The 23,313-nt window shown below is 43.1% G+C and overlaps 1 protein-coding gene across 1 annotated transcript; it reads right to left on the bottom strand.

Annotated features, from left to right (window-relative positions):
- Positions 1 to 2,238: 2,238 nt before the first annotated feature.
- Positions 2,239 to 22,625, bottom strand: Rab39a (RAB39A, member RAS oncogene family). The gene is made up of 2 exons (XM_041638660.1): positions 22,375 to 22,625; positions 2,239 to 3,423 (listed from the first exon to the last, which is right to left on the bottom strand). The coding sequence occupies exons 1-2, from the start codon at positions 22,599 to 22,601 to the stop codon at positions 2,997 to 2,999; spliced, it is 654 nt and encodes a 217-aa protein (XP_041494594.1). The 5' UTR covers positions 22,602 to 22,625; the 3' UTR covers positions 2,239 to 2,996.
- Between the last annotated feature and the right edge of the window lie 688 nt (positions 22,626 to 23,313).

The raw sequence follows: 23,313 nt of genomic DNA on the forward strand, positions 1-23,313 counted from the left end.
TTAAAGGTGTATGTCACAATGCCAAGTTTTTCACTCACTGCTGATACCTCCTCTATAAGGGGTGGGGTATGGGGAAATATCTCCTCCATAAAGTCAAAGCAACTGGACCCAGCTTTACTTACCCTTTTACATTTCTCAACCATGGATGTGTGCACACACACACCCATATAAGTGTTTCTGCCCTACAAGTATCAACTTTTTGGGATTCCACCTTCCCATTTCTTCTTCCAGCTTCCCAATTCTATTCTGAGTATAGAACCCATCCTATCCTTAGTCTTTATCCAGCATTGCTATTATTAAAGGTGTCCACAGAGAATGAAATCATACTTTAAGTTTTCGTTGTTTAACTCGACAAGTAGAGTACAGGTACAGAAGGTACTTTCAATGGTCAGCCCTCAGCATTTTAGATCATGCCATTTTGGATGTGATGGCAAACTGTAATGTAAGACTTAGAATTGTAACAGTAAAATAGACTGCTTCATGTGGGCAATTTGAATTCATTCCCACAAAACAGCCTGGGGATATAAAAGTGTTGACAATATAAATATTCAAAACGTTCATAGTGACATAACATATTCTCTTCACTAGCACTATTAAAAATACCCAAACCTAGAAAATGTTCAAGTGCTAATGTTTTAAAATACAATTAAATGCCCACTTCAAAGATTCACTAAAACATTTTCAGATGTGACTTTCTGAGTGGATTAGTTTTCCAAGGGCTTTCATCTCTACTGTTTATGCTTTAGAGAAACATTGATTCATCAGAGGTTCAAAGTAGGAGAGAGGACCGTGCCAGCCAAGGACTCCCCTGGGTCCATGAAAACACACACCATCTTCTGGTACCTCCACACAGAAATAAAAGGAAAGAACACAAGAACATATTCTCATCAGCTGTAAATATAATGTGTCCAGAAGCAGCTGCATCAGCAACACACATGTAAAATACCTTCTTCATTCAAAACTTTTTAACACCATCTGCTTGATTTTCAGAATAATTCCATAAAATTCAAAAAATTAGTAGGCTCATTTTATAAGCCAGAAGAGTGATGGTCAAGAGATCGTAGAACATTCTTATGGTCTAATACTAACTAGGAGAGTAAAGGCAAGCTTAGGGCTTTGATCTCTGATTTCTTCCTTAATATTCTTTACACTATGCCATTTTGGTTTTCAAAGAAATAAACTTACTATAATTTAAGCATAAGAAACTTACAATCTCAAAAGGCAGTTTCATTGGGTAATTAGATACCCTTCTGTGATTTATAGCATAAAACAGATATACACATTATAAAATATTTAACACTGTGATCAAAATATCCCTTCCATGAATGTTCGATCAGAGTTAAAAATTAGGCATGGTAAGCTGCATGCCTTTTATCCCAGTACTCAGAGGCAGAGACAGGCCTAGTCTGTGTATTAAGTTCAACACCAACAAGGGTGACCAGAGTGAAACCCTGTCTCAACCTCCATGCCAAAAAAGGCACATATGCAGCACTTGGGAGAGAGACTGAGGTGGTGGGTCTGAGCTATATAGCAAAATTCTGCAAAAAAAAAAAAAATTAGTTTTAAAAAACTGAACTTGAACATCATTTTTTCACTTGAGTATTTCATCTTCCCTTCTATTGATGAGATCAGAAAATTAAATGTGAATGCTAAATCAAGTGGCTAACACCATTTTTCCTATTCAGAACATCTTTTCTACTTTTACTGGAAATAAGATAATTTGGAAATTTGAAAAACTACTATGTATGTATATTGATAATTTTGACAATAGTTCAAGATAAACTGCTTTTTTTTTCTTTGAAAATGTCACTATTTTTTTCTTGGCTAAATTTGTTTTTGGTTTCCTTGGCTAAGTCTGGACAGTGTATTATAGCATCAAACTATTTGCTACTGAGTGGTCCTTTTGTTTCCTGTGAATATTTGCTCAAAATATCTCCTTTGAGCACTTACAAATCTTGCCAAAAGTGACGATTCCAGGACCAATAAATCCAGAAACAAAAAGGAATATAAAATTTATTTTATTATGTTCTAAGAATGGCAAACCTGGTACTTTGAAAGGAAAACTTAATATTTTAGTCCTAGTCAGTACTTCTGCGACTGCTTAAGAGTACTTTGCCTTTTCCCCCTCCAGTGTTTGTTTTCGTTGTTGATCTTGTTTTGGTTTTTCAAAACAGGGTTTCTCTGTGTAACTTTGGAGCTGGTCCTGGAACTTGCTCCGTAGACCAGGCTGGCCTTGAACTCACAGAGATCTTCCTGCCTCTGCCTCCTGAGTGCTGGGATTAAAGGCGAGAGCCACCACAGCCAGGCCCCCCTCCAGTTTTGATGCTGGGATTGGATCTAGGTTTTCAGAAACTAAGGAAACATTCTAGCACTGAGCTATGGCCCCAGCCTGCAGGATGTACCTTATGCATCTTTCATATTATTTGGTGTATGTTGCTGCACACACTCGTGTGTATTTGTGTGAGCACATGTATGGTGGTGTGCGTGTTGAGGCCAGGGGACAATTTCAAGTGAAATGGGTTCTTTCTTTCCACCACAGGGGTTCCAGAGATCAGACTCAGGTCTGCAGATTTGGTGGCAAGCTTCTTTATCCATTGAGTCATCTCGTCGGCCCTTCAAGTGCACTTTATATTTAATACTAATTGACTGAGGAGAATATAATCCTGACACATTTATTTTCAGACAGACTACGTGTATACAAAAAAATCCAATTTCAATTGTCAAGAAAGATGAATAATACTGACACATCTGGACACTAAAGTCAGCTATATGCTAAGAAAGTGAGAGTGGGTGTAATTCTGTAGACACTGGTTTCAGAAAGAAGGCTGTCTGCTTTCCCTCCTATCTGTCGGTGTAGCTGGTGAGCAGAGAGCGCTGTAGCCAGCAGCTCACGATGCTACCGTGGGTCTGGATGCTTTGTGATGTTCTGCTGTAAATGTGGACATGTATCCAGAAGCGTCTTGGCCTGTATACGACAGTTCTTTGGCATGTTGCAGTCAGCAGAAGCACTCTCTCCTGGGCTTAACTGCCTCCTCAGAAGAATGCACAGTATTTGGAACAAAACCACTTTTAACCCCTTCCCAGCCATCCTGAATACAAATCTCTCCCTTCTTAATAAGTTCATATATGTCTCTTGTCAAGATTGTGAAGGACTCCTCAACATTTGTAGCATCTTTTGCTGAGGTTTCTATATATTTCATCCCACAGTCTGTCGATAGTTTCTCGGCTTCTTCCCTTGACACCTGACGTTGTGATGCTAAATCACATTTGTGTCCCACCAGGAGAAATATAATATGAAAAGGCTGTACGTGCATTTTCGCTTCTTCCAGCCAATCTTTCACATGTTCAAAAGACCGTCGGTTAGTAATGTCAAATACTAAAAATCCACCAACTGAGTTGCGATAATAGGATCGAGTTATTGATCTGAAAAATAAAAAAAGGTCGTGTAAGGTCAATGCTCTTTGCTCCTCCTTTGAATAATGAAACACCAAAATCAAATGCGAAATAACATTATTTAAATAGAGCTTATAAATCCAATATGAGGTATCTTCGGTGAACAAAAATATTCTGAGATTAACACATATGCCTGTTTCATATATGGACAGAATTTTGAAGTCGCACTTCTTAGACACAGAAGAACCTTTGCAGCATATCATCTTGCAGTGTCTTATGAGGTTTTATTTTTAAGTATTTGATAGAAGAGTTATTACAAAACTGGGTTAAAAACAGATAGATAACAGAGGACTAGGGATGTAACTGTGTAGTAGAGTGCCTCTATGCAGGGAGCCCCGAGTTCAGTCCCCATATATGACGTGTATGGTGGCAACACTCCTAGAATCCCTTCACACGGGAGGTGAAGGTAAGAGGAAGAGGAGCTCAAGGTGGGCTGAAAGCCGACCCCGCAGGATGAGCACTTGCCATGCACACACCAAGACCTACGTTTGGCCCCTAGAACTCATGGAAAAAACTCCTGGTGTGGCGGCTCAAAATTACAATCCTAGCACTGGGGAGGTAGAGATAGGCAGAAGACCCCTGGGACTTGCTGGCCAGACACCTGAATGTCATCTATCCTTTCTCTCTCTGTCATACTCCATTTATCCTTCAATAGTTTCAAGAAAGGTATTATCTGAGGAGCCTTCCCAATCAAAGACTCCTTTCTCAAATAATCCCATCTAATGGGTAGCAGACTGCTATTACATTTGCATCGATTTTTTATAATGTGCTGCCTGGATATGTAGATGCCTCTGGCTCGATCCATGGTTTCCCAAAGGTCAAACATGTTTTATACATGTGTCTTACATCATATTGGCTGGCAAATCCTAGGAATCACAGAATGTTTGCGATACAGGGCTGACTAGCCAAAAGGGCAAAGGAAAGTGCTAAATGCCAAGGACCTCCCGAGTGTCAAAGTTCAAGCTGTCTGTGCTCCACACTAAACTCATCTACTTGACCAAGATACAGAGACCGCTATGAAGGGACAGTGGGATGCCCCAGACGCTTGTGCTCACTACACTCTCCTCACTCCTAAAGCCACAGTAGTTCAGCGACCCAACACTGTGCCCGCCTTTGCTGCTAGGGCAGATGTTTCCAGTCCCTGAGTACTTCTCGAGCACTCAGGAGGCCCTAGGTCCAATACTTAGTACTGCCAAAGAAACCCACCAGCCTTGCTTTCTGAGTGTGAAGAATGTATGTGTCCCCTCCCCTTATTCACTCACCTCCCTGTTTCTCCTCAAAATTCATAAAATAGCCCCAAGTGTCTCCCCTCCCTTCTCCTGTGTTTTCATCCATCATTCTATTTTTGAGACAAGGTTTTCCAAGTCCAGCTCAGCCTAGAACTGCTCTGTGGCCCAGCTGTCTTCCCAGCTCAGACTCCTGAGTCCTAGGACTGTAAGCGTGCACCATCAAGCTAGGCTTCAAGCGACAATTTCTGGGGGCTGCAGTACTATACAAGCATTGACGACAAGAAAAATTGTCCACCATATTTAGCGGGATTTAAATAATCTAGTTAATTAAGGTGTTGCTATCGTCTTTAATTCTGTGGGATAATTAATTTGTTATCGTTCTGCCACTGTTCTCTCTGTATGTGTATGAATTCAGGCAGATATGCCAGGTCATAAGAAAAATCCAATTAAGCCTATGTTGTTAGGCCGAAACTTTATCAGCACCAAATCTGCCTTGCTCTCTATAACTTACTATCGGTGTAATTTCATTACACTTATTTATTCACTTTATGTGTATATGTCATATATGTATTTGGGTACATGCATACCACGGCACATGTGGAGATCAGAGGGCAACTTTCAAGGCTTGGCTTTTGTTCCTTTCACCATGTGGGTTTTGGGATCTGTGGTGGTTTGAAAATAAAAAATGTTAGGAGGTGTGGCTTTGTTGGTATGGTATGTTTGTAGATATGTTCTCGTTGGAGGAAGTGTGTCCCTGTGGAGGCCGGCTTTGAAGGTTCATATATGCACAAGCCATATCCCGTGAGACAGCCTTGTGCTGTTGCCTTCTATTCAAGATGTAGCCAGCACCACATCTGCCTGCATGCTGCCATGCTCCCTACCACAAATGATAACGGACTGAAAGTCTGAACTGTAAGCCACCACCTCAAATAAATGTTTTCCTTTATAAAAGTTGTCGTGGTTAGTGTCTTTTCACTGCACTAAAAACCTTAGCTAAGAAAAGATGGAGCTCCAGTTCTCAGGCTTTGTAGCAAGGTCCTTGACCTGCTGAGCCAGGAACTCACTCCCAGAGATCCACCTGCCTCTGCCACCCGAGTGCTGGGATTAAAGGCATGCGCCAACACCACCTGTCCTTCACCAGTGTCATTTTTAAAAACAACCTTTTTGTGGTTGAAAATGCAATGTTGAGAAGATTACTTAGTGCAAGTTTTTCAAGATTTTACTGGGATATGGAAACTTGGGAGACAGCTCAGTGGTTACAAGTATGTGCTGTTCTCCGAGGACGGTTAGGTTTCCAGCACCCTGTTGGCTCACAACTGCCTGTAACTCCAGTTCCAGGGGGATCAGATGTCTCTGCCCTTCTAGGCAACTGCATTCAAATTTACGTACTTACATGCAGACACAAGTATACATAATTAAAAGTAATAGAGCCTGAACAAGGATGACACCAATACATACTAACATTAAAGGGGGAAGTTAAATTTTATCCCTAGACAAAGAATTACAGGTAGCTAGCTGGATGGTGGTGCATGCCTTTAATCACAGCAATCAGGAGGTAGAGGCAGGCGGATCTCTGTGAGTTCGAGGCCAGCCTGGGCTACAAGAGCGAGTTCCAGGACAGGCTCCAAAACTACGGAGAAACCCTGTCTTGAAAAGCCAGGAAAAAAAAAAAATTACAGGCAACTAAGGAATGCTGAGAGTGGGAGAAATGGCCTTCCCTAGGGAAAACCATTTCAAGTGGTCAGCTCTGGAAACAAACATACAAGCAGCATTACACAGACTGAGCAGGTTGAATTTATATATTTAGGGAACATGCATGTGTGCACGCATACACACACACACATACACACACACTCCAGCAACAATTAAAAAAAAGACCCTGGGTTTGAAAAAGAGTAAGGTCGGGGGTACATAGGAGGGCTTGGAGAGAAGAAAGGGAAGGGGAAATGATATTAATCTAAAAAAATGTTTAAAAAAGAACAGGGATGGATATTTCAAAAATTACTGGGATATAATACAAACAAAGTAACCTTATGACCTCATTAAATTGCCAAATTAGAGTTATATTATTTCAGTGAGTATTTGCATTTACAAATTAAAAAACCGAGTTACCATCTAAAATAGAAAATTCAACATTGAAATGTTTGCGTGCATGTATATATATGTGTACACATGCATACACACACACAGAAGCATGCCTTACATTGTAGGAAACAACATGTTTTCTAGTAACTTGCATTTTTTTTAAAAAAAAATCTTAATTCTATATGTTAGAGAGGGAATTATTTGTTGTGAGACTATCCTCTGGCCAGAATGCAAGGGGGGCAGATACAGAACCCAAAGGGAAGGTCCAGGTTTTGTTTTTCTTTATAACTTTTAGGATTGAGGATTAAACCCAAATCCTAATCCACAAATGTGCCCCTGAGTTACGTCCTCAACCCCACTGCTCTTGCACGTACAAGAAGCCTGCTGAGCTTTTGCTGCTGGAAGGTGACCTATCTCACCCTCTTTCAAAGGCGTCTCCTCTGGCTTGGCCTCAGGACCCCTCCCCCATTATTCCCTCCAATCCCTCTGTAAACAGATCCTCTGCTCCTCTGAGACTGAAGCCCTCTGCTGGCACCTGCCAGCTCCGGGCCTTTCTCCACAGACTAGAGATTTTAGCACTTGACTTTCTTTATCTCAAGTCCTGTCGTTTTGCTGATAGCAGCATCCACTCCGGTAGGTTGTTCCCCAGCATCTGTTTTCCAGATGGCTCGATGCACAGAAGTGCTGGCTACAATGCCTGCTGGCCTGAGTTCTGTCTCAGGACCCACAGAGTGGAAGGGAAGAACTTACTCCTACAGGCTGTCCTTTGGCATGCACCTATCCTACGCCTCCTAATAAATGAATGTAAAATAATTCTAACTGCAAATCTGGGCTGAGGAGATGGTTCAGGGTACATCAGTTGAAGTTGCTATGAATTAATTATAACCAATCCCAAGTGGGTACTCAACAGTGCCAAGGAACCGCTGGTACTTTTGCATGGTACCCTCTTCCTACCCCTCCCCACTTTGTGTATCCATGCTACTGGCTCGCTAACTTTAAGGGGCATGAAGGGCCGTGTCTGCTTTATTCACCGCTGAATACCCAGTGCCCTTTCAAGTGTGCAGTACAGAATGATCAGGTCAGGGAGCAACACAGCTGGTGAGGACATAAGAGACACGACAGAATAGTGGAAGCTAGGGCATGCTGTCTAACATCTCATCTCCTTGTAGTCTGACCTCACAGTGTGACGCAGGAGCATTGCCATCAGTGTTGGAGGGGCTGATTTACACACAGTCACCAGCGCTCGCAGGGAAGTTCCTTGAGGGGTGGCTTTTACGCTGGAGCCGTGTTGATGAAACCAGAGAAAGTGAATCTTAGCAGCCTTAAAATCAATTAACTGGGCATGGTGGTTTGCATCTTCCATGACAGCACTCAAGCACAGGCAGGCAGATATCTGTGAGTCCAGGACCAGCCAGGTAAACATTGCGAGATCCTATCTCAAAAAATTACCAATAATTACCATCATTATTATTGTATATGTATGATGTATGTGTGTGGGCTTGTGACAGCATGCTGTGAGGCCAGAGCACAGACTCTGGATTCAGTTCTCTCCTTCTACCTTTATGTGGATTCCGGGATTTAACTCAGGCTACCAGACTGTACGCCACCTTGTAGTTATATATTTTATGACCCTGTTAAGAAGAAAGATTTTTTTTTCTAACTTTAGAGGGAACTTGCATAGTATAATGTACTTCTCGGACCCATTAGTGTGAGATCCAAAAGGTTCCAGCTTTAACAGGATTAAAGGAGAAGTACCTTCAATTGGTCTATACCAATAACTCTGAGACCCCTTTGGGGGGGGGTGTCAAATGACCTTTTCACAGGGGTCACCTGAGTCCATCTGAAAACACAGATATTTACGTTACAATTCAGAACAGTAGCAAAATTACAGCTATAAAGTGGCAACGAGAATAATCTTACGGTTGGGAGTCACCAGGACATGAGGAACTGTGTTGCAGCATTAGGGAGGCTGTAAATCACTGCTCTGTGCTGTAACACATGCAACTTGGCCACTTAGCCCATCAGATCTAATGGTACCAGCCTCAAGTATACACAGCAGACTGAGATGTTCAATTAAGCCTAGACAAGGCTCAGATGGACAATTATAGCCGTGACATTTTGGAGCAGAGGCATGCTCTTCATCAAAGGCTGTTACACTTTTGAAAAATAGTTCTTGCTCATAGTCTGGCTTTGAAAGAGACTAAATGCCGATCTTTAGAACCCAAAATGCCTGTGCGACTTGAATGCTCACTATGAGGGTATTCTTTGATGCACCAGACTTGGGCTTTGTCGTCTCCACCACCACCACCACCACACGCACACACACACACACACACACACACACACACACACACACGGGGGCGGGGCAGGGAGAGAGAGATCAAGCTAGCACATTCAGCTCCACTCTTTGGGGAACTTAAAGCTAAGTAGAAAAGGGAACTCTCCCATTTGGAAAGCTAGTGGTCCAACTCACTGTCCACTGTTCCTAGAGGATTCCTGTGGCTCAAGATCCACAATTCATTAGCACAGGCTAAGGGTTTGTCATGTTGAGAAACGAAAACCACCATCTACTTATAAAGAGGTTTGAGGGCCATGTTGATGAGTATGTAATAAACAATAATGAACTATTGTAGCTTATATGAAAGCCTATCAAAAGGCTCCTCCATACAGGAATTCTTTTTTTTTTTTTTTGTTGTTGTTGTTGTTCTTGTTTTGTTTTGAGACAGGGTTTTTTCCTGTAGCTTTGGAGCCTGTCCTGGCACTAGCTCTTGTAGACCAGGCTGGCCTCGAACTCACAGAGATCCATCTGCCTCTGCCTCCCAAGTGCTGGGATAAAAGGCTTGAGCCTCTACTGCTCGACTAGGAATTCTTGATAATCTATAAAACAAAATGCCCTGTCCTGTCATTATCAGTAAAGATGTCCGCTCCAGTTTGAATGCGAAGTGGACATGGGAGTTGTGCCAAGGCTCAAGGGTCCTCCTCTTACCCAGGTTGACTTGGACAGTCACCCTTTGCTACCCACCTCTCCAGTAACTGCTGATGTGAGAAGCTGGATGCTCTCACTGTAAAGGATTCGCTCTGGAATGCGGACATCTTAGTGACCATCCACAAAATCGCAGAATGCCTCATTCTTTCCCGTGGTATTATGTGTAGGGCACGGATTAAAGTATTCAGTTAATCACGGTGAAGATGGGACATGGGCTGATGTCAGCCACGGGATTTCAAGAGCTTGCCACTATGATCGAGAGGCAGCTGGTCCTATACAACTGTGGATAGCTCATGAGGATTTAGACATGTGACGCCCAGGAGAGGTCACCTTGCAAGGCTTTGACACGATACTTCAGGATGCAGGCATCCTAAACTAGTGCGGGAGGAGGGGGACTTTTCTCTGAGTCACAGTTGTTCCATGGGAAGCGAGGGGTGAAGGTTGGGTGATGAAACCTTTCTCAATTGCATTTAATGAGTCACTAAATCTTATTTTATTTTCAAATGTCTTTTCCATTTTCTGCTAGTGACTCATCCTGTAGCCCACTATGGGCCTCAAACTCTAGGTAATTCTTCTGCCGTGCCCTCAAGAACTGGGGTTATGAGTCACCATGTTTGGCTCCTGAGTCACTAAATATTTTGGATGCCTTTAATCCCTTTCTATTGTGCTGATGAAGAAGTTTTTGCAGGCAGGGGAGGGATGTTGCCACTAGAGAACACTGTAATGCTTCTAGTGAATTTGTCCAGGCTGCCAACTGGCTCCTTGGAGCTTCTATGACAGTAGGTGAGCCTGTGGAAAAAGAGCAGCCCTGTCATGTGAGGACTACAGGCTTCCTGTGCTTTTGGCTGCTCAGAGCTCATGGGATCTACTGCTTCTTCTAAACGTGGTTCTCCAGTATGGGGATTATCTTAGCCTATCAAGACAGCCTCAAGAGAGAGCTGAGCAAATTTCCCTTTTTATGAAGAGCCTCAAGATGATTTTATCTGGGGCACCCAGGACATAGCTGTTCGAGGAAATTTGCACAGATATTGTCTAGGAAAAATGATAGAAATCAGGAACACAAATCCTTCATAACTTCCAACATGGCTTTACATGGTAAAGGTTCAGTTGGTTTTTTTAAAAAAAATATATAGCTACTGATAATGATGTATTATATATATTTTTTTAAAGCCTAAGGAAAAGAGTTTATATGTTTTCACATAAAATGTTATCTGAGGGGCTGGAGAGATGGCTCAGAGGTTAAGAGCATTGCCTGCTCTTCCAAAGGTCCTGAGTTCAATTCCCAGCAACCACATGGTGGCTCACAACCATCTGTAATGGAGTCTGATGCCCTCTTCTGGCCTACAGGCATACACACAGACAGAATATTGTATACATAATAAATACATAGATATTTAAAAAAAATGTTATCTGAGAGACCAGGTGGTGGTGGCAGTGCACACCTTTAATACCAGCACTTGGGAGGCAGAGGTAGGTGATTCTCTGTGAGTTTGAAGCCAGCCTGGTCTACAAGAGTGAGTTCCAGGACAGCTAGGGCTGTTACATAGAGAAACCCTGTCTTGAAAACAAAACAAACAAACAAAAAATGTTGTCTGAGGTAAATAAATGTAATCATATTTAAACATTAGACAATAAATATGTATATAAAAATGCCATGGCACCCCTATAAACATGTACAATTTTTTTTGTATTACCAATAATCAAATCTAATAAATTACAGAGAAATAAAAACCAATGGGAGATCCTCCTGCATGTGAGTCAGTCAGACTATATGTCACTATGATAAATACCTGAGAAAAGCAATTCAAGGGGAAAAAGATTTGTTTTTGCTTGTGGTCTCAGAGGTGTCATGGCAGTCAGGGTGTGTGAGCAGAAGTATACTCTCACCTCAGGGTGGTAGGGCTGAAGCAGGCAAGGAGAGGTAGAGGAGAGGGAGGGAGAGGGCTGCAAGGATGGGAGGGAGAGCAAAGCCATAGGCAGAGGGACGTGGAGGGCGAGGAAGAACACCTGCACTCCAGGGACAAGGCGTATTTTTCAGTGACATTTCTCCCGACCGCACTTCAGCTCTTCACATTGCCATCATACTGTGACACCATTGGGGACTAATCCATCATCAGCTAAGTCAGGATTCAGTTACTGCTCTCAAACCCATTGGCTCGCAACCAAGTCCCTTTCATACAAGCCTTGGGTCACATCAAGACTCAGGTCATCACGCCTCTATAATTATTAGGTGTATAGTACAGTACTGTTAATTTTTTAAGGACAACGTTGCTCAGACCTCTAGGTATCCAAATCTAGATCCCTCCTGACCACCATTCTATTTCCTGCTTCTTTAGGTTTGACAAGTTAAATGCTTTAATAGTGGAATCATGTGTTATCTGTCCTCCAATAGCTCTCTGTCTGTCTCTTTCCAAGACCTCCCTGTGTAGCCCAGCCTGGCCTCAAACTCCTAGTTAGCCTTAGCCTTCTGAGTGCTGTGTGCCACCATGCCCAGCATGGCTACATAAAAGGTTTTAGCTGTTGCGTTTTCTCCCCCCTCCTCGCCTAGAGATAACATATACGTGAATGGTTGCTGGCAGCCTCGGAGCTCACCGACATTTATAAAGTCTTGCTTAATGTATGATTAATGTAACGAACTGGGAGCAACTGCTGTGGGGAAATTGGAGTCTTTTGGCATAAAAACAATGATTGAGGTTCTAAAAAAATATAAATGATATCTCAGGCAACTATTTAGTTTTCTGGCAGACACTGAAAGCAAGATGCTATTACTAAATGGAGGACAACACTCCATAAGCCCTGGTGTGCTCAAGATTTATAGCGGTGACATATCTAAATATTTAAATGTAAGTGTTAAGATTATGGACTGCTTGCTTGTCATCATGGACTTTGCTGGGCAGGCATCAGACTCTTAAAAACACTGGGCACTTGCTGGCTGAGGTTAAACGAATTAGCTGCTCCACCTGGAAATACCTATGGCGTTGCCAACTGTAAAATAGGTATTTAGAAGACAGAAGTGCTTTGACGCTGAAGACAGCTAGTAACCCACAAATGCACTAGCCTCCCCTGCAGCCAGGGCTGGACGTTCTGACGGCCCTTGTGGGAGCAGACATTGTGCTGACACTTCACTCATCGGCTTCTTCTGCCTGATGCTAGCCCTTAGGATGACTTCAGGAACATACAGCAAAAGTCTCCCTTATCATTATTAGGACTCAGTCCCTCCCTTACCAACGATTCTCACACTGTGAACTTAGGATAGTCTTTCTTCACCCAAACATTAATAATTCCAGCATCTTCCTATTTAAAAAAAAAATCAGGCTGTGGTTACAGAGACTCCAAGGAATACTGACAAGGAACTAATGGAGCCCATTTTCCCTTTGAACATGTAACTCCCCTGTGGGCATCTTTTATCTCCCTTTCATGACACATCTTCAATGCTGACAGGGCTTCTTGTTATCCCCAATGCTCTATTTGCCATTGTTGTTCTTATTCTCCATAGCAATTAATACAGTCTGACATTCTATATAATTTTCAACTTATTTGAGTATATCCCGCTCCCTGCCCCTATTATAAAATAAGGTCCACAGAGCTAGTCATGGTGGTGTATGGCTATAATCCTGAGACTGAGAGGCTGAGGCAGGAGGATCATGAGTTCAAAGCCACCCTTGGCGATGTTCTAAGGCCCTGCACAAACAAATACATGCCGTTTTACGTGAGTGCTGGGATCTGAACTCAGGTCCTCAAGCTTGAACAGCAAGCTCTTTCCTCACTGAGCCATCTACTAGGCCTTATTCCAGTGCTTTCTGGTATCTTCTGCAGAGAGTACTGTACAGCTTCTCAATATCACTTTACTTTTCACAGAATAAAAGGGACCAATCAGAGATAGTTAAATACTACCCAGTATAAGCAAAGAATAAACATTTTTGGTTTAGAGTTCTCCTATCATTTCTGCAGCTATAGTCTACTCCCACGTGTTTCTCTGTTGTGGAATATTACTTTAACTATGCAAAGGTGTGTTGCATTTGTTTATGTTGTGGAATATTACTTTAACTATGTAAAGATGTGTTACATTTGTTTATGTTCTAGACTATTATTTTAACTATGCAAAGGTGTGTTGTATTTGTTTATGATGCATTTGCTTAACTATGTAAAGATGTGCTGCATTTATTTAATGATATGAAAATGTGTTGCTGTTCTACCTTGCCTGCGTAAGGCACCTATTAGTCTAATAAAAAGCTGAATGGCCGCTGGGCAGTGGTGGTGCACGCCTTTAATCCCAGCGCTCTGGGAGGCAGAGGCAGGTGGATCTCTGTTTGAGGCCAGCCTGGTCTACAAGAGCTAGTTCCAGGACCGATATCAAAAGCTACAGAAACCTAGGCAGTAGAAGGATAGGCTGGGCTGGTGTGCAGAGGGAATAAAAAGGAGAGGGAATCTAAGATGAAGAGAAGAAAAAAGAGAGGGAGACATCTGGGGCCCGCTAGTCAAATATGCAAGAAGTGGGAAAAGTAAGACATGCAGAATGAAAAAAAAAAGGCAAAAAGCCCTGAGGCAAAATGTAGATGAAGAGAAACAGGTTGAATGAAGGTATAAGAGAAACAGGTTGAATGAAGGTATAAGAGCTAGTGGGACGAGCATAGATAAGGCTGAGCATCCATAACATAATAAAAAGTCTCTGTCATGATTTGGGAGCTGGTGGTCTGAGAAAGGCTGCTACATTTTTCTGCACTCTTTGTTTCATATGATTTCATGTCCTGAAACTTATTCCACTCACTATTTATCCTTCCATTATTTCAGCCTGCTTCTAAAATTACTGTTTTCATTTAGAAATCAATGGAACTAATGAGGATTTTCACAAGTAAGTCATCATGCCTTCTCGGGGTTGGGGCAGAGGAAGACAGCATATAAAGACTGAAAAGTATTTCATAGTACTTATAAAATTGTAAGGACCATACCCAGATGTGTTCTCCAAGACCTCTCCTTATCTAAACAAACAGAACATTTCGGAGTCAGGGTGGCCAGTAGGTAAGAAGGCTCAGCAGGTAAGGAACTTGCCATCAAACCCTGAAGACTTGAGCTCAGTCCTTTAAGACCCACACGGTGGAAGGAGAGGACTGATGCCCACTTAGGTGTAAGGGCTCACTGTTATTAGTACGTGTAGCAGTGCGGTCAGTAAGGGCTGCACAGAGAGGAAGGCTGCCATTCACTGGTGCCACAGATATGTGTTGTCATTTTGGTATTGCAACCACTGTGTAAAGCAATTTCCCCCTTTGTTTCCTGCACAGAGCAGTAAGTAAAATAATGGTTTGGACGGATATGAGTTTGGGTCCACTGGGATGGGTGTGGTGTCATTTGGAAACAAAGACTTTCCAAGATAGAAATTGTGCATGCCACATTGCAGTTTACTTCAACCATAACAAGAAGTCTGGCATACAAAGAGCACTAAACACAATGTTGAGAGACCTGGGATGCTGGGGAGTGGCTCAGAGGGAAAGAACACTGGCTGCTCTTCCAGTGACCAATTCTAAGCACCCACATGGTGGCTCATTTCCACCTCTAACTCCCGTCCCAGGGCATCTGATGCCCTCTTCTGACCTCCACGGGTACACACATATGGTACACTGGTATATATACACATGGAATAAAAATAAAATCATGACTGGAGAGATAGATGACTCAGTGGTTTAGAGCACTGGCTGCTCTTCCAGAGGTCCTGAGTTCAATTCCCAGCAACCACATGGTACTTCACAACCATTTATAATGCGATCTGGTGCCCTCTTCTGGTCTGCAGACACACATGCAGGCAGAACACTGTATACATCATAAATAAATAAATTGAGAGAAAGAGAACTGAGGGGTTTTTTTTGTTTGTTTTTTTTTTGTTTTGTTTTTTTGTCTGTTTTGTTTTTGGTTTTTTGAGATAGGTTTCTCTGTGTAGCTCTGGCTGGCTTGCAACTCTCTCTGTAGACTACACTGGCTTCAAACTCACAGAGATTCACATGCCTCTGCCTCTCAAGTGCTGGGATTAAAGGTGTGTGCCACTATTGCCCAGGAAGAACTTAGTTATTGAGAAAACCAGTTATAAGCTATAAGATCTTGGACAAGTAAAAAACTCTCTAATACATTAAGTATATGACTTAGAAAATGGCTTTTGAAGTTGGGCAGTGGTAGTACAACCCTTTAATCCCAGCACTCAGGAGGCAGGCAATCTGTGAGTTTGAGGCCAGCCTGGTCTACAGAGTAAGTTCCAGGACAGCCAGGACTGTTTCACAGAGAAAGCCTGTCTTGAAAAACAAAAACAAACAAATAAAATTGGCATTTGAGAAGTTAAGACAGGAGGATCACGAGTTTAGTTTTTTTTTTGTTGTTGTTGTTGTTGTTTTATTTTTTATTTATTTATTTAACTTTATTATGTTCGTTGGTGTGAAGGTGTCAGATCTCGTGGAACTACATGTTCAGACAGTTGTGAGCTGCCATGTGGGTGCTGGGAATTGAACCCGGGTCCTCTGGAAGAGCAGTCAGTGCTCTTAACCGCTGAGCCATCTCACCAGCCCCTAGTTTTTTTTCTTTAAATATTTATTTATTATGTATACAGTGCTCTGTCTGCATGACAGAAGAGGACACCAGATCTTATACAGATGGTTGTGAGCCACCATGTTTCTGGGAATTGAACTTAGGACCTCTGGAAGAGCAGCCAGTGTTCTTAACCTCTGAGCCATCTCTACACCCCAAGGAGTTCAGTTTTAAGGGAATAACTACAAAGTGAGTTTGAGCCAGCCTGGATTTCATGAGACCATTTCTCAATAAAAATATATAAATTTAGTTTAATAAAAAAGAAAAGACTTTCACATTGAATACTATTTCAAGGAAAAGTGGTGGGCTATACCTATAATTTGAGAATCTATAATCTTTCTTCATAGTGCTTTTTTTTTTTTTAACAACTAGGGAGGTTCTTAGGAGCCACCCAACTCCCCTTTGCAGCCTTCTCTCTTGATCTCATTTGGTTTCAGTTTGGGTCTCTTACTATACTCCGTATGTCTGAGGCAAGCACCTACATGACTCCGTATCACACCAAATCCTGTAGAAAGGGACGCACTGGGAGGGGCTAAAGAATCAGAAAGAGTGTAGGGAAATTGCTCAGTGGGTAAAGTGCTCGCTTTGCAAGAATGAGGAGCTGAATTTGGGTCTCCAGCACCCACGTAAAAAAGTCAGATGTGGCAATGTGCACCTGTAACCTCAGCACTGAGAGAGACAGGAGCCCTGGTGTTAACTAACCATCGTCCTTACAGCTGACAGCCTTCTGCTAAGTCAGCTAACTCATTTATATGGGTCTGCTATTGCTTCAGTCTGAGAAAGATGAAAGCAACTTATCAAAGGAGCCTTTCCCAAAGCGTCCTCCTTACACATCAGTTATACCTAATTGGGTATTTTGGAAATAGCCCAAGTAAATCTGTTAATTTAATCAAAGTTAAACACATTTCTTTGCTGCACTATTTCTTAGCAGCTTTCTTTTTTTTTTTTTTAATATTTATTTATTTATTTATTAAGTATACAATATTCTGTCTGTGTGTATGTCTGCAGGCCAGAAGAGGGCACCAGACCTCTTTACAGATGGTTGTGAGCCACCATGTGGTTGCTGGGAATTGAACTCAGGACCTTTGGAAGAGCAGGCAATGCTCTTAACCACTGAGCCATCTCTCCAGCCCTCTTAGCAGCTTTCTTCCTCCAGTGCTGGGACTGTCTTGGGAACGGTAAACAAGGACTCTGCCACTCAACTACAGCCTTAGTCCTTGGTATTGTGAGACAAAGTCTTAGTATGTAGCCCACACTGGCTTCAAATTTACAATCTTGCCTTTGCTTCCAGGTGTTTAGATCATAGGCATACACCATCATGCCAGGCTTCTTAAAGGCTTTGAAAAGGAGCTTTAGGGGGATGCTACATGATAGAGATTTCTAAACACATGTGGCTATACAAAGTATCCTTTGAAAATATAAGGGACGAAAGTTCTACAGAGCTCACCTTGAGAGCACTGGGGGAAGAAGGCACTATTCTCTCAGCATTATAATTAGTGGCTATAACCGGGCGGTGGTGGCACACACCTTTAATCAGCACTGGGGAGGCAGAGGCAGGCGGATCTCTGTGAGTTCAAGGCCAGCCTGGTCTACAAGAGCTAGTTCCAGGACAGGCTCCAAAGCTACAGAGAAACCCTGTCTCGAAAAACAAAACAAAACAAAATAATTAGTGGCTATAATTGTAGTACTCCAAAGGTCAGACAATATGAAAAAAAAAATGGTCAAATTTGGTTTGAAATCTGGAATTTTCATGGTATGTGTGTGTTCAATATTGCTGCTATGCTTTCCCACTGTCTACACCAGACCACATTCTGCTACTATAACAAAATATCTGAGGTTGGATACAGAATAAAGGAAAGAGTTCATCCAGCTCAGTTTTGGGAGCTGACAGTTCAAACAGCAGGACACTAGGTTTGGTGGGCTCCCCTTAACTGGTAGGTGACCTCCTCATGGCAGCATGCTTGAGAGGAAGACAGAAGACATCCGACTGCCAGACAAGGTCCCAGAAGGTGGGAGGGGTCGGGCTCATTCTTTTGTAAGAACTTACCTTCATGAGAAATTACTTTTTAAAATTCTCTATGTTAAAATTTTCTTAAAAATTTTATTTTGTGAATTTACTTATGGGGGGGGGCACACCACAGTACACACATATAGGTCAGAGCCATTGTGGACCCCAGGAATCAAACTCAGTTTACCAGGTTTGGCAACACATTCCTCTTTACCCACAGAGCCATCTTGCAGACCCTCCATGAGAAATTACTTGTATCCCTCCCAAGGAGGATGTATCCAATGACCCAATAACTTTACGCTTCAGACCCTTCCTTTTAGAAATCCCCACCAATTACACTGGTGGAGCTGGATGAAACTGGTTCTTTAACTTAACACCTTTCATATTTTTTTTTAAGATTTATTTATCATGTATACAACATTCTGTCTGCATGTGTGCCTGCATGCCGGGAGAGGGCACCAGATCTCATTACAGATGGTTGTGAGCCACCAGGTGGTTGCTGGGAATTGAACTCAGGACTTCAGGAAGAGCAGTCTGTGCTCTTAACCTCTGTGCCATCTCTCCAGTCCCCCACCTTTCATATTTTTAACTCTTCCTATAAACTTACTAACACTATCCGGCCGGCCCCTGGTTGGTGGTGCATGCCTTCAGTCCCAGCCCTTGGGAAACAGAGGCAACTGGCCCTCTGAGTTCAAGGCCAGCCTGGTCTATGGAGTGGGTTCCCAGAGAGAGAGAGAGAGAGAGAGAGAGAGAGAGAGAGAGAGATTGAGAGAGAGATATAGTGAGATAGAGAAGAGAGAGATTATCTTAGACACTGCACCAAGCATTCTTTTTATTTCTTTTACTGCTAAACTTCACCACTATAATTAAAAGTTATAAAAGGTGACATTTTTATTTTTTTATTGTTTTTACTGAGCTAGGAAAGTGGTGATTTCTAGTTCTTCTCTAACCATTCACAATCCTAGACTCCCCTTCCCCACTTCCTAGACACATGGTGGCCCTTTCTTATTGAACTAAGGTTCTTCATGGAATCCTAAGTATTGTATAAACCAAATCAATATTCCCTGATTTCAGTTCTTTTATTTTTTATTTTTTGACAATGTCTCACTATGTAGCACTTGGTTGGCCCACAACTCTCTATGTAGATGAGACTGGTCTAGAACCCAGAGACTAGTTTACCTCTACTTCCCAAATGCTGGCATTAAAGGCCTGTACCACCATGCCCTGTGCTGTTCCCTTTAAGACGTGTCTGGCTGTGGAGCCTGGTATGACTACACAAGATCCTCCCGGTTCAACCTTTGAATGACAGGCAAGTGTCACCAGGTCCAGCACATCTTGTCCCTTTTTGTTATGCAAGTAGTTAAAACCCACTAGAATGTTAACTTAAATACTGAAAGGAGAACTAGTCATGATAATTCCTGGCTGGTCATTTCATTGTTCTGTAATATGTTTGTTTATACTTTCAAACTACATCACGAGCTCTCCAAGTTAAGTTCCTTTTTTGCTTTATGTCTAATCACCAATAAACGTCCTAATACGATATTTCCCACAAATCCTCAGGGCATGATTGTAATGACAGGCATATATCTCCACGCACCCTTGAATGTAATAAAACGTGCCAGGAGACCCATGATTCAAAGCAAATATCTCTATTTTCTAGAAGATGCGGGATGATTTAACAGCAATTGTTTTGAATGCAGTTGTATGGTGAAGCATTCCGCTATATGCTAGAAAGACGAGCATTGTAGGTAGCTACTGAAATATGTATGTATTTATGAATATATCATTGGTAAAGGGCCAAGCAAAACAGAAAAGTATGACTCATTGTAAACATTCTCTAACTGTCCTTGCATTATTACAGGGCAGTTACTGGGTTGTTTAAATAATGTATATATAAAATGAATTGTTATTTACATTCTTCTCAAAGGCATTGCAAAACCGTCAGCTAGCAAAGGTCTTTACATTCTAACAGATTAATTATCCTTTATTTTCCTGTCAATAGGTCGAGGAATTACTTTTAAGTAAATAGACACAGGAAGATTTTACTACCTTTAAAGGGCAGAGCAAGCACTAAGTAAATGCTTTCTTTTTCTGACCCTGAAATAACTTAGAGTTCAACCTAAGACCACAAATGGAAGAATCGGTAACTGATCTCAAGAGTGGTTGAACCGGAAGGAATCTTAGAAATCATGACGATATCTTCATTTTACAGATGAGGCACAAGGTTTAAAAACTGTTTCAATCAAAGGAGGCTGATTGAAAAGGGAACAAAAATGTCTTCATGGAATTCTAAACAAAGCTGATGCCCTTTAACACCTCTGAAAGCAGGCCTTACCGTTTCTCTACTTCACACACAAAAGAAACTAATGTACAAGCAAGCAAGGCAGTTCCCTTATTATCTCCGTGAATTAGTGTCAGACCCAGAAATGAAAGCCAAGATTTTAGTGTTGGACATTCTTCAAATGTAGGCTGAACTCATTCGGCATGGATGCTGGTTAGGAGTGAGGGGGAGCCATGTTTGGAAGTTCCTAAAAGGAGTTCCTTAGTTCACAAGCAGAGCACTTGCTGAGAGGTGTGACAATATTTGCCTAGGAGAGTTCCCATTGATCATGTGATTTTAAAGGAACAAAACAGTATATTACCAGCTTCCTTACCAAAGTACTGTTCGATCCAAAATAACTGGAAATAGGCTTTAGATATGATTTTATCTCAAATATCCAAGGAATTCAGTTTTGGTTCCTCTTATTTCTGTAACGTCAGTCGTCTTTGCACAATCTCTCAGGTTCCTCAGTGAACATTTAGAATGAGACTATTTACTTGAGAGCCTTTTTCTCCATTTAGAAAAGTATTTTCTCAGCCGGGCGGTGGTGGTGCATGCCTTTAATCCCAGCACTTGGGAGGCAGAGGCAGGCGGATCTCTGTGAGTTTGAGACCAGCCTGGTCTACAAGAACTAGTTCCAGGACAGGCTCCAAAACCACAGAGAAACCCTGTCTCGAAAACAAAACAAAACAAAACCTTGTACAGAAAAGTATTTTCTCTTGTTATCACTCCGGAACGTTAAGTACGAATCAATGAAATAAAGGGAAAGTTGCAGATGAACCTCAATATTACGTTTTTCACCAAAGAGGACAAACTTTCAAAGGCAACTCCACCCTTTAAACACAAACACAAACACACACACCCTCAGTTGGGTCGGTGACTCCGATGTTACATTTAGTTGTTTTGTGAGTTCGAGACCAGCCTGGTCTACAAGAGCTAGTTCCAGGACAGGCTCCAAAACCACAGAGAAACCCTGTCTCGAAAACAAAACAAAACAAAACAAAACCTTGTACAGAAAAGTATTTTCTCTTGTTATCACTCCGGAACGTTAAGTACGAATCAATGAAATAAAGGGAAAGTTGCAGATGAACCTCAATATTACGTTTTTCACCAAAGAGGACAAACTTTCAAAGGCAACTCCACCCTTTAAACACAAACACAAACACACACACCCTCAGTTGGGTCGGTGACTCCGATGTTACATTTAGTTGTTTTTCAGGACCTAATCCCTAGGGTCATGGCCCAGTATTTTCTGATGACCACATTTGGTGCTTTTCAAATCAATTAACCGCATGCATCTCGCTGTGAACCGTTCCAATGGAGCCCAGGCCATAACCCCGGCTGGAGTTCTGCTTGCCGAGAACTAAAGATTTTTCACACACACCCCACTAGGCATTTCTACCGCCCCTTAAGAGGCTTGGTCTAAGCTGAAAAGGGGACACTAGGCGGAAGGTTGTTGAGTCAGGGCGTACACGCGAAGTTGAGTTTGGGGAGAAACCAGAGGTGGAGCCAAAGGGACCCAAATGCCTAGAGGAGCAGACAGAGCTGGGGGAGACCAGGCGATCCAGGTTAGGACAGGAAAGGAGACAGAAAGGGGGCGCAGGAATCCGTGCTAAAGAAAGAAGAAACTGCGGAGGAGGAAGTAGCCCCTGGAAGGGGAGGGGCGAAGGGGAAGCGAGCATTGAGCGCTAGCACTTTCGAGAGCTCGCAGCGGGTGACTCCCTACCTGAAGCGCTCCTGCCCCGCCGTGTCCCAGAGCTGCAGCTTGATCCTCTTGCCGGGCTCAATTTCCAGTAGGCGCGAGAAGAAGTCGACGCCAACCGTGGGGTCGCAGGCAGGGGAGCGCAGCCCTGGGAAGCGGCCCTGGGTGAAGCGGTGCAGGAGGCACGACTTGCCCACTGTGGAGTCCCCGATCACGATGAGGCGGAACTGGTAGATCCAGATAGTCTCCATCGCTTGGTGCTCCACGCGCTCAGGGGCAAGTTCTGCCGCGGGAACTGTCCCTTCAGCACCTCCGCGGTGCGCGCCCGCCCGCTTCCAGCATCTTCCTGCGGCTGCGGCCGCCGCCTGGTCGCCGCCCTCTGGGGAGGGAAGGGCGGGACCGCGGGCAGGGGGCGTGGACATGTGCCGTCTGGGGGCGTGGCTTGTAGATGAGGGCGGGGCTACAAGTCAGGGCAGGATCGCAGGTAAGGGGTTTGATCACGGGCTCGGGGCGGGGATCTAATTTCTAGAGGCGGTGTCTTGGGCTGAGGGCGGGGCCCCAACCATAAGGGGGAGGGAACTGACGGTCTGGGGGCGGGCCCTCGAGCACACGGGGGCGGGGGGTCTGGACTGGGGGCTTGGCGAGAGCCTCCGGCTAGGGTACGGGGATCTGGGAGACCCCCAGACTCAGTACAGCCCTTTAGTCCTGCAGTTGCTGGAAGCGGACCAGGAAGTGGACAGACGTGACAGTAAAAACAACCAATGAAAATGTGTTAGAGGGTTAAACTCCAGAGAGTTCAGCCAATGGGAAGTGAGAATCATTTTCTCTCACGCATCTTGGTGGGTTTCTCATATTAGGACTCTGATTTCTCGGAAGTCCGCCAGGCGCTAATGTGTTTCTGTGTGTGGATTCGTGGTGTCCGTGTTTTTCAGAATAGTCCAGTTGGCGGCTTTCTGCTGAAGG

Source organism: Microtus oregoni, unplaced genomic scaffold, assembly GCF_018167655.1.
Source record: "Microtus oregoni isolate MIOR12 unplaced genomic scaffold, Mior012 000055F_ref0000237, whole genome shotgun sequence".
Taxonomy (NCBI): Eukaryota; Metazoa; Chordata; class Mammalia; order Rodentia; family Cricetidae; genus Microtus; species Microtus oregoni.

What these genes read in the sequence shown, in the direction of transcription:
- Rab39a (XM_041638660.1), bottom strand. Translation starts at nt 22,601, where the DNA reads ATGGAGACTATCTGGATCTACCAGTTCCGCCTCATCGTGATCGGGGAC. An exon ending in GCGGGGCAGGAGCGCTTCAG is followed by an intron (nt 3,424 to 22,374) that starts GTAGGGAGTCAC and finishes TTTATTTTTCAG; the next exon opens with ATCAATAACTCGATCCTATT.